At 34.6% G+C, this 12,501-nt stretch overlaps 1 protein-coding gene across 1 annotated transcript; it reads right to left on the bottom strand.

Annotated features, from left to right (window-relative positions):
* Positions 1–4,292: 4,292 nt before the first annotated feature.
* Positions 4,293–12,262, bottom strand: LOC127810657 (uncharacterized). Its single transcript, XM_052350235.1, has 8 exons — positions 12,120–12,262; positions 6,696–6,799; positions 6,554–6,610; positions 6,366–6,467; positions 5,890–6,224; positions 5,583–5,801; positions 5,305–5,499; positions 4,293–4,712 (listed from the first exon to the last, which is right to left on the bottom strand). The coding sequence occupies exons 2-8, from the start codon at positions 6,790–6,792 to the stop codon at positions 4,308–4,310; spliced, it is 1,410 nt and encodes a 469-aa protein (XP_052206195.1). The 5' UTR covers positions 6,793–6,799; positions 12,120–12,262; the 3' UTR covers positions 4,293–4,307.
* Between the last annotated feature and the right edge of the window lie 239 nt (positions 12,263–12,501).

Genomic DNA, 12,501 nt, shown 5'->3' on the forward strand with positions numbered 1-12,501 from the left:
ATGGTATAAATAATATTAACATTAAAATGTAATAATGTTCACTAATTTTGCAAAAAAAAATTGTAAACACTAAACAAAAAATAGAAATTAAAATTATTTTATACTTGTTAACATTTTATAATAATAATAAAAAATATTAAATCTATATAATAAACCACATCAGTAAGTGCTCTATAATTTGAACAAATTAAATTAAAAATTAAATATCAAACAATACATATAAGTCACTACCGGAACCCTTAAAGCCCCCGACAGCTGCCGATCGAGGGCCGTGGGTCATCTCGGACTGCCATCGCCCCCATTCGTTGTCGTCCCTCCCGCCCCCCTCATCGTCGTCTCACTCGTCGGCCCCCTACCAGCCGTTGACCCTCCCTTCCCCCTCACACTATCGCACCCGTTGATAGTGTAGGTGGGTGGGTGGGTCTGTGAGAGAAAGAAAGAGAAAAAGAGAGAGAGACAGTGAGTGAGGGAGCGGGAGAAAAGGTGTAATAGAGAGAAAGAGAGAGGCAGTGATGTCTCAAAAGTGAGAATAAAAAAACTCAGCCTGTTGCTTTCATAGCATAATAACACTTATATCAGGTATAACACTACCTTCCAAGCATTTGCCATGTTTCCATAGCACTCTTCAAAGTGTGGATCAATTCTAAGTAGTTGTGTGTTAAAATTGAAGATTGACAACAACATTAGTTATAGTTCTCTTAATTGAGGCTAACTGGTACTTAATAGTTTGTTGTTTTTGTTAGTTAGTTCGCTACTGAACCCTCCATTTCCCTCTCCCTCTCTCCATACATAGACATCTGTCCACATAGTGGCTTGCACATATAAGGTTTTCATTTGTCATTCTTCATTATTGAATGAACAATAAATTACATTAGAAACTACTGTCCGAGCAAACTAAATGGAATATTAAGAAAGAGCATTGCGTAGAAAGATAGAAAAGAAATTGAAGAAAAGAAGCTGATCACTTTCTGGAACTTCGGCAACACCATGAAAGAGGAAATTGGGTTTTTGAAACTAATTAAAAAATGCAAAAGGTTAAGAGACCTGATAATATAAATGCAGTGGGTCGCTCTCATAAATAGCATTGCAGTGCTCCAAAGCTTGCTTATAATTTCCATCCTGGTACATGTGATGTGCAACCCCCAAATGCACATCTTCTTCTACATCATCAACAACATAATCTCATCTCATCAGCGTACGACACATCACATACAAAAACCAAAATTGATAAAAACTACAAAAACAAAAAGAAGAAAATTATACAATGCCCACAAAAATTGCAATCCCATTCATAAGGAAACAATCGGTCATTGGGTATTATTTCATTTTTTTTTAATTCAAATACTAAACCTCCTCTAGTCGGCAACAAAAAAAAGAGAATAATTTGATCAAACAATTGACATGACCCAATAATAAGCTTGAATAAGAAAATAAAACGAATATGATTGAAAATAGAGTAAATGACGATCAATCAAAAACGAAGAAAAAGAAACCCTAGAAAAGAGGGGTAAGTAACCTTGAGAATAATTAGGAGCGGACTCTGACTTATTAAAATTCTTAATCAACAGCTTGAGTTGGGAGGCACAAGAAGAAGACACTAAATCATCAAAACGAAATCTACACCCATCCATACAATGACACAAAATTCAAGACCGTAAATGTTAGATTCTTCTGAACTCCTAAAACAAACTACAAATCTAAAAGATAAAATATATGCATTAATGAGAATTTCACGTATCAAAAATTCAAATCCAATCAACGGAGAGTTAGATCTGTGTTCATCCATACAAAATTCAAGCCATGTAAACATCGAATTCCTCTGAACTCCTGAAACAATCTATAAGTTAAATTGCGCTCCTTTTTAACACCACATATTCTATGCATCAGATAAAGAGCATATTTATTTATTAATTAGAAGGGGCACTGAGTCTTGAAGGTTTGGAGTGAATAATAGATCTTCTTCCTTACCAACACCTGAAAGCTACACATCATCATCATCATTTAACCCAAACCCAAGTGAGTTAACTTAAAGTTGCAACCACGTTAATGAATGGAAGTAGGTTAGCTTTCAGGGCATATTCCTTATCAAGGAGAAGCAATTAATTTGAATGGAAGAATAGAAACAAATTAAGGCAGCTGTACCCACACAACATGTAATGTAATTACTATATATATAATTAACCACTTGAATGTTAATTGTCATCCTCCGGGCATGAAAATAATTAAAGTCTATTCTCAACCCACATGAGCATGCATGCCAATTTGATTAGGATGTTTGGGACCCTCTTTTTGAGTAATTAAGTTTATTTACTCAGAAATTAGAACTCGCATAATCAAATTTAAAAATAAATAAATAAATAATTTGAAAAGTTTCAGGAAGTTTCCTTTTTGGAGATATAATAATACATTTAATTACAACTAAGCAAACAGTATAAGCAACCAAATCTGAGAGGGAGAAAATTCAAAAAGACAACCACAAAAGAAAGAAAAAGAACCATGTATAGTATGGTACGGTACGGAGACTTAGTCCAATAATTAATTAACAAAAAAAAAGAGTTTATATGGAAAATACAAACTACATATATAGAGCACCATTATGATTGATTATGGTGTTATTATTTTTATTTTCCTGGAAACTTTAACTCTCAGATGGAAAAGAAATTTAAAAAAAAAGCAGATCTTCTTCTCATTGACCGAAAACAAAAACAAAAAACAGGTGGTCTGTATCATAAAAAGAAATCGATGGTTGTGGAAGCAACTTGGACATTTACAAAAATCTATTAAGCGGACAAATATGTATTCCTCATATAATTCCATACCCTAGCAACAGATAGATACCATAAGCTAAACTTCTAGTCCCATTTTTACATGTAATTAAAAAATTAGCTTTCTTCAAAAATCTAGATTTTACACATGAAATAACAATCAGATGAAGTTGGTGAATGAACTGAATTCAACCAGAATCAAATAACACAAATCAGAATTGAAAAACAAAATGGGAAAAAATTGGCAATTATGAAATGCCTCCGGCAGTGTGACAATTATCCTTAATAACCCAACAGATTATTACAAATGGATATAAAATACTCATACTGACAATTATCCTCCACTACGTTGCCGCATTATCACAGAGTCCAAAATATAAGTTGGTCTAATATTATGAACTTCAAAGTTTTAGTGATTTGGTCCAACAATGCCTACTTGTAATCTGGATAGCAACAAATTCATGTGAGAGTGCTTACGAAGATTGGTGTTAATTTCATAAGATCTTTTACTTGTTCCTACAAATTGTTCAAAATTTGTATCCTTAAGAATACTCCATCTATTTTTCCAGGACATGCACTGTTTAGATTAACAACTCAGATTATCACGTCAAAAAAAAGAAATATTTTCCGTGTAACCTATTCTGCGAACTTTGTCATTTTACCCACAGGACACAAATCGATCACAAAATTACATGCGAGCAACATACGGAGAAGCTAAAATCCACAAATCGCCATATACCCATTAACCAATATGCGAAAACTATCACTACAAAAAATTGAGGGATTTACCCACACACGTAAATGTGGGTAAAAATCACCTTATGTGTCAATTATAATTTTTCTTCACACATAATGCAAATGTCAAGATGTGTGGGTAAAGGGGGGTTAGAAAATAACTTTTACCCACACATATATTCATGTGTGGGTAAATCTTAATATATTACCCACACATATATGTGTAGGTAAATATTTTTGTATGTGTAGGTATTTTTATATCCGGAAGTTATAATTGTGACGTGGCTGATGACGTGGCTGCTGATGTGGCTGATGACGTGGCTAATGATGTGGCTTTAATTGGATGATGATGTGGCGTGACACGTGTATTTGTTTATGTGTAAGTAAAGTTAAGATTATATGTGGGTAATAATATTAAAAATAATTTTTTTATGTGTGGGTAAAAACTTTATGTGTAGGTAAAAAAAATATTATGTGCGGGTAATAATTTAAAAAAAAATTAAATGTGTGGCTAAAAAAAATATAATGTGGGTAACAAACATATTATGTGTGGGCAATAATATAAAAAATAATTTCTGTATGAAAGGATAATTTTCATGTGGCTAAAAACCATATTATGTGTGGACAAAACTAAAATATTATATTTAAAATTTCAATTGTTGCACATAAAGAGTCACAAAATAAAAAATCATCTATTACGATTTAGTTCAAACATATACGCACATAAAAAGTCATAAAGTCACAAAATAAGCATAAAGTCACCTAAAAAGTTCAAACATTCTTGAAAAAAAAGCACAAAACAAATTATTAAATCTCGTCTCTAAACTCGTCTTCAGTAGAATAGAGGGAAGGGCTAGAACTGGATGGGTCGAGACGGGATGGATTGAGGCGAGATCGTCCTGAACTATGATCCGATGGTACATGCGCAGTAGACGGAGGAGGCATAATATTTTTTTCAATCAATACTTGACGCAACATGTTCACGTCTCCCTGGAGCTCTTGAAAAAGAGATTTGTACCTGTTCAAATCATCAACTAATTGTTTGTAAGTTGGACGACTAGACTCCTCACTAGTGCATGTTGTCCCGGAAGTACTAGGAGATCGCCCCCAACCAAACAAGCGAACAGATTGTCGTCCAAGAACCTTTTCTAAGATATCCTTATCAGTCATTTTATCTGGAGAATTATCTCGCCTCAATTGCATCATTTGTTCCTGTAAAAAAATATAACATATTCTTAATCAATTATTTTTAAATTAAAAATAGTCTCAATTATGCCAATATAAAGCAATTGAATCATCAAAATCGATCATGATTTTTCACAAGCATACCCACTCAATGCTATTCATGCCACTGACAAAGAAATATGATGGAAAATCTAACAAATACTTTCTACTTAAGTAACAACTAGCAACAACTAGATCTCCACAATATGATAAAATTCTATATTGTTCAAATTCATTAAGAGTTGCAAAGAAAAATTAATCAATCTCTTCACACATCAACTCCCCCCACCTTTCAAAAAGCATGGCAAAAGTACAAAGAAAAACTAGAAAAGAAACGAAAATGCAAGTTTTAAGATCAATCTGATTCCAAAAAAAGAATTCCCAATGCATTTCTCCATTCCTTTTTCTTTTTGATAACTTTCTTTACTCCTACAAAACACTTATCCTTGATTGAACTCAATACTCTTCACAAGATACCCAACATAAGCTCTTTAATTAATAAAAATAAAATTATGTAAACCAATCTTCCCTGATTTCAGCTTTTTCCTCCCCTAATCTAGAGTAAAAATAATATACTTACATATTTAGCCTCTAACTCTGAAGACGACCAACCGTGTTCGGAATGCCGATGTCGAAGATGCCAAGTCTCAATATGTCCTGTCGGGCCATCCAAGTTAGCTCCACGAACAACGTGATGACGCGCTGTACTCCTCGAACCATTTCTAGATTCCCACTTTCGTTTTGCACGAGAGTTGGCATTCTTCTGTGCTCGTTCCTTTAAAAATTAACAATTCACTAATAAATATATATTTTCATTAATAAAAAAAAAGAATCCTAAAAAACAGTTATAAGCATTACCATAAAAACAGGATTTGTCCAAAGATCACAAAGGTAATCCCAATCATCTTGGCTCACTTCCTCATGGCGCTTACTTTTGGCCTTAATTGGATCTTTCTCTCCTCCAATTTCTTTGAAGTAAGCATGTAGCTTATATTTGTGGCCTCTCCAAGCTCGTTGCATTTGTTTATCGATAACCTTTTGGATATTTTTATCCTCAATGTTGATATCAAAAACAGTCTAAAAAAGAAAAGAAATCATATAATGTTAGCAATAAGAAAACACATAAATATACAAAGTAAAAATAATTAAATGATGATTTACTTACAAGAAGTTTGTGACGAAGCGGTGCTCTAACTATCGAAGGTACACATCTCCACTCCTTATATTGAAAACTACAATTCTTACGTACAATGTATCCAATTTCATTATTAAACATCTCTGCGTTGTCACAAATAGCTTGCATAAGAGTAAAATTGAACTCCACAGTCAATCTTTCCTTAGCATGTTTCTTCACCTTCCGAGCACGTTGTCCATAAGTACTCCTGCGTACAATTGAACCTTCAGGTGCATCCACATCCACATTTGCAGCTGTTGATCGAGATGAGATGTGCACATCCACATTTGCAGCTGTTGATCGAGATGAGGTGTGCACATCCACATCTGCAGCCAAAGATGTTAGACACAAAAACTGATTGAATTCTAACTTTGTTATATGAAACCTAACATTATAAGAAAATAAACTCATAATAGTATCAACAATACATCTAAATGCAGCAAATTAGATTGTGATAGTCAGCAAACCAGAATGTGTGACAACTGGTGGAGATGGGATTAAAATAGGCTCCACTAACGAAAATGTAGTGGGGGCAACAATAGGCTCTGTTTGTCCTCCAACCTGTCCTCCTGTATAAAAATGAATATGTATGTAAGCACCAAAGATAAATGTTGAAAAAATAATCAAATTAGCTATAAATCTAAATGCAGCAAACCAGAATGTGATGTAGTGGGGGCAACAATAGGTTCTGTCTGTCCTCCAACATGTCCTCCTATATAAAAATGAATATGCATGTAAGTACTAAAGACAATTGTTGGAAAATAATGAAATCAATTATAAATCTAAATGCAACAAACCAAAATCTGATGTAATGGGGGCAACAATAGGCTTTGTTTGTCCGCCAACTCGTCCTCCTCTTCGTGCAGCCCTACCTCTTCGCCCACTAGTAGCCATGTAAGAACTGTAATAAAAAATCATGCATCATGCATTATCATCGTCATCGTCATCAAGATCTGGGTCATCAGAGTCGTCATCAGTCTCAGATTCTAAAGTTACTTCATCGGTTATAAAAAATCTACCGTTGTCATCATTGTCCTCAATATCTTCCAAGCTATGTTCTCGATCATTAATAAATGCTTGTTCCCTACGTAGTTTAACCACCAACTCATGAGGCAGAGTTATTGGTTCTTCATTTTGTCGAACCAATAAAGACGTATCGACTATTTCTTCCGTTGGCTGAAAAGGCGGCAACTCACTAGATTATTCCTCTTGAAAGATATCATCATTCACCCTCTCTTCATCATCGTCATGCTCAATTATATCATATATGTTCCGATGATTTACCTTTTGTACAACCATCCAATTCTTTCCCCGACTCCGATCATTTAGATAAAAAACTTGTTGAGCTTGTGTGGCCAAAATAAATGGATCTTCAGCATACCAATTAGATGTAATGTCAAGTGATGTCAAATTATTATTAACCACTATTCTTTTTCCTTTCGGATCAGTATTGTACCACTTGCAACGAAACATGAATACCGTACATTGATAGATGAAATCCAATTCTAAAATTTCAAGTAGAACACCATAATATGTGATATCGCTACTCTCATAATCACCCTCTGTACAAACTCCACTACATTGTGTTTTGAACTTGTCGTCACGTTCTTTGCAACGAAATCTAACGCCATTGACAATGCAACTATGCCAAATTGTGTAACGATCATCCGCATATTGTGACAATGAGTACAAATCATCAGTTGCTTTAGGATCGCCATTGACTCTAAAATTAGCCATCTGTAGACAACTAATATTAGTTTAAGATGAATTAGAAAAAATAAATATATATATACAGAAGATTTTAACCTTGTTCTTGAACCAAGAAGGAAATTCTTGTTTTTGTACGGCTTCGAGATCTTCTTCCCGCACATTTCTCAAACACAATACTTCTTTATGCTCACTACAATGAAACAACATGTCAGTACTTATTTTAAAATAAACCATTTGTAATAATTTAAAAATATTTTATATGTGCCTAACTCACTTTATGTAACCGTTAAGTTCATCTCCACAGTTATTCAAAAGGTACCATTGCAACACATGGCCATAAACGCCTAGTTCACCAAATTTAGAGGCCCCCATTGTACGAACATTATTGTTGAATAACTCCATCTTATGTTGTGTAATAGGTACATCCCAATTACGTTCTAGACGTGTAAATCTCGTCTCAATATTATGCAAGTATCGAGATAGAAATGTCACAGCCTCATCAACAACATATGCTTCTGTAATGGAACCATCAGGACATGCAAAGTTACGAACGTATCCCTTGTATGTACCCATGCGACGTTCAATGCCAAACATCCATCTTGGACTGACTGGTCCACCCCACAATGCTTGTTCAGGTAAATGCACACATAAGTGAACCATGATTGTAAAAAATGCCAAAGGAAATATCTTTTCAAGTTTGCACAGTATGATAACAATCCCTGTCTTCATATTTTCAAGTTCGTTAACATATAGAGTCTTCGCACTTAATTTTTGAAAGAATTGACAAAACTCAATCAACGCAGCACGTATTTTCTTGTCTAAGTATGGGAGAATGGCCACTGGTAGTATTTTTTGAAGCAATACATGATAATCATGTGTTTTCATCCCTCCAAGCGTATGAGAGTCTGTCACACATCGACTGATGTTTGAAGCATACCCATCCGGTAAGCGAACTGACTTGATAAAGTCACAAAACCCCTCACAATCTGATTTACTCAACATGTAATTTGCATGAGGTTTCTCAAATTTTCCATTCTGCTCATTCAACCATAATTCTTTACGAATGTTAAGATCTTCCAAGTCTAAGCGTGCCTTCACAGTATCCTTCGACTTCATGGGATCATTCAACAAGGTTCCAACAATATTATCACAAACATTTTTTTCAATATGCATGACATCAAGATTATGGCGCATCAATAGCTTTGACCAATATGGTAGTTCAAACAGTATACTCTTTTTTGACCAATTCAACTCATCAACACCACGTTTACGTTTTCTATCATCATTATTAGGTGCTTTACCTGGGGTGCATATAGGTACCTCCTCTAATTGCAACAAAATATCATCACCGGTAAATTGACGAGGTGGTCCCCTTTTTTCTGGTTTTCCGTCATACTCCATACTCCTTCGCCACGGGTGTGTTTTACTTAAGAAGCATCTATGCCCTGTATAACATTGTTTACCCCGAATTCGTCTGGAACGAGTATCCTCGAGGCATATTGGACATGCCAATTTACCCATAGTGCTCCACCCAGACAAGTAAGCATAAGCAGGAAAGTCGCTAATTGTCCACATAACTACTGCACGAAGAGTGAAACTTGATCTGGACTATTCATGCTTGAACCCCGTTACACCATAAAACTTTAAGCTCATCCACAAGCGGCCTTAAAAACACATCAAAGTCCTTTCCAGGTGACTTTGGTCCTGGAATCAACAACGTTAAGAGGTAGTTGCTCTTATGCATTGAACGCCAAGGCGGCATGTTATAAGGCATCAAAATGACTGGCCATATACTGTGTGTTGTTGACATATTGCTAAATGGATTGAACCCATCTGAAGCTAACCCCAATCGTACATTCCTTGAATCGGCAGCAAAGTCAAGGTATAACTCATCAAAGTGCTTCCAAGCCTTCCCATCAGCAGGATGACGCAACACTCCAGGCTCTTCCGCACGAACTTCTTTATGCCAACGCATGTCTCTAGCTGTATGTCGTGAGCTATATAACCGCTTCAAACGAGGCGTGATAGGAAAGTATCGCAGCCTCTTATGCGGAATCTTGTTACGAACATAGCGACTATATTTACAAACAGGACACATTGTAGCATTACTGTGTTCACCATAGAAGAGAGCACAATCATATAGACAAACATCAATATGCTCATAACCCAAACCGACATCACAAAGCAATCTTCTAGTGTCATAATAGTTATCTGGACAATTATTACCCTTTGGGAGCACCTCATGGATTAGCTTTAACAACATTTCAAATGAATTATCACTCCACTTGTTCATCACTTTTATGTTCATCAACTTCACAACAAATGTTAAAGTAGAAAAGTTTTCACATCCATTATATACCGGATTATTTAAAGCTTCATAAAGCTTCTCATAACGGGCCTCTTCAACAGCTGGTCGTACATTTCCAACAAAGTCACTCGTAGGCCCAATGTTAAAAAGGTCAACACCAACCGCATCATGCAATCCTTCTTCCAATTCATCAAATTGCTCATTAAAGAATTCCTCGTTACCCACACCTTCTTCCTCCTCAAGTTCCTCGTTACCCACACCTTCTTCCTCCTCAGGTTCTTTCTCACCATGGTACACCCATCGTGTGTATGAGTCATCAATTCCCTTTTTAATCAAATGAGCTCTAATGACATCTATGCTTTGTAACCTCCTATTAGCACAGTTAAAGCATGGGCATAGAGTTAACCCCGCAGAATTCAAACTCTGTTTTGCGACAGTTATAAATTCTTCTACCCCTGCCACATACTGAGGAGATACCCTATTCAAGTTCTTTACCCATTCACGATCCATACTCTATATCTTTTCACGCTCTACACAAAAGTAACACATTGAAACATATTAAGTAAATAAATATACGACCATTAACACTAAGGAATGTTAGTTAAACCTATATTGCTTCCATGAACCTAGTACATGGAAGCAATAATGAAGAAAAAAATAAAATTAAATATAAGACTATTCAAAATAAAGTTAGAATCACTATATTGAAAGATAAGATATTAGAAATATAATTAATTGAATAATTTGGTCCTATAAAAAAATCAAATGAAATGAAACAAATATACCTAATGCAAAAGGGATAAAGAAAAATAAAAAATTTAGTTGAAATATTTAAGTATGATACGAGTTATAAATATTTTAAAATAATAAAATATTTAAGCCTGGAAGGAGCAGAGGGAAAAAGGTTAGGGTTGGAAAGTAAAAGCAGAAGAAGATTAAAAAAAAAAGGCAAAAAAGAAGAGTACTGTGCAGAAAAAGACTGTATCTCAGCACTGTGCCTGACCATGCCAGAAGATCCAAGAAATTTAAAAATTCAAGGACAAATGGCAAAGCCATTGGGGGGGGGGGGGGGGGGGGGCGGCGGATAAAAGTGTAAAAAAGAAAAAGTTAATGCCAGGTGCAGTGGTCCTGTGTGGCCAAATCTATCCATCCCCCCCTCCCCCCCCTTTCTTAATTTGGTCAGAATGAAGGGACTTGTTTATTAGCAGTCAATAATTTGATTAATAACGGCTAAAAAATTGATAATTATAATATACACCAACATGTACAATGCTGCCAACATTGCTAACTGCAAAGCAAAGGTTGCAAGAATTGTATCTTTAATTGTTAAAGGAGTGGATGGGAGTACTTGCAATCCATGTATATGTATATATATATATATATATGGATAAAAAATATCCAACTTTAATCTTGTTTTCAATTTTAGATGGAATTTTTAAATTTTATTTAGTTTTAATTACATATAAAAATTGATAATTAAATTTTGATAAATAAAATTTGTAAAAAAAATTTACTCCATAATTGCATGCTGTACTTTACTCCATGTTATAATGTTATTGTTACTCAAATTTATGAATTTCCTACATAATTTGAGACTATTCAAACCTTAGTTGAACTAAATATTTAACTAACTCAAAATTTTAGACCCTAGCAAATCAATAATTTTAAGCTCTCGTACCATTAAATTACTATATTGTGTCACGTTTAGTTTCGTTTTCTTTTCTTTTCCTTTCCTTTTAGTTATCTTAACTCTGCCATATGTTTCCTTACTAATTTTTTATTTACACTTTTTTTTTTATTAAAAGTACAATTTTAGGTCTCCATGACTTTTTCTTTTTTTTTTTTTATACCAGAACTAGCTAAAAAATTCAAATGATCAGGGGATAGTATAAAGACTAGCTAGCACTGTGTACAATGGACTATCTAAGGGCTATTACATCAAAATTGTACTGCAAATATTCAAGCACTACCTTGTGATGATCTTAACTAAATAATTTAAACCTTGTCCATACAATAACTAGCCCCAATGGTTCTTTCTAGATGAAATGAACATTGTTAAACCAATGGACACTCCACATGAGTTCCATCATGAACAAAATTATCATCATTATGACCATTCTATATGTCAGAACCAGCTATATTGGTATGACTAGCATAACTATGGAAGCAATACCATTAATCAGAACTGTAGAAAATGACTAACCGGGCAGGGAATTTGCTATCTGCACGAGCTTCAACACGGAGCCACCACAGCAAAACCTTGCGGCCACAACTGCCCAAACTTGATCTAACACAGGAGATATAATAAGCCCATAAAAGTAATGAAGTTCTAAACTCTGAGGTCCAACCTTATATTCATGAATTTTGTTAAAAGGAAACAAAACCACCTACATATTTGATTTAAACAATTAATATGTCTTTTTAAGTATGATATTTATTTATATTCTACACGTTCAAGATCCCGCAACTTTTTTTCCCAAATGGACCAAGCTTGTCACAATTATGACACTTTATTTTATTTATGGACTTGAGTACATCTTCACATTTGCTATGTTGTCTATTAAGAAAAAAATGTTCAAACAACT

The sequence above is a fragment of the Diospyros lotus genome, chromosome 9 (genome assembly GCF_014633365.1).
Source record: "Diospyros lotus cultivar Yz01 chromosome 9, ASM1463336v1, whole genome shotgun sequence".
NCBI lineage: Eukaryota > Viridiplantae > Streptophyta > Magnoliopsida > Ericales > Ebenaceae > Diospyros > Diospyros lotus.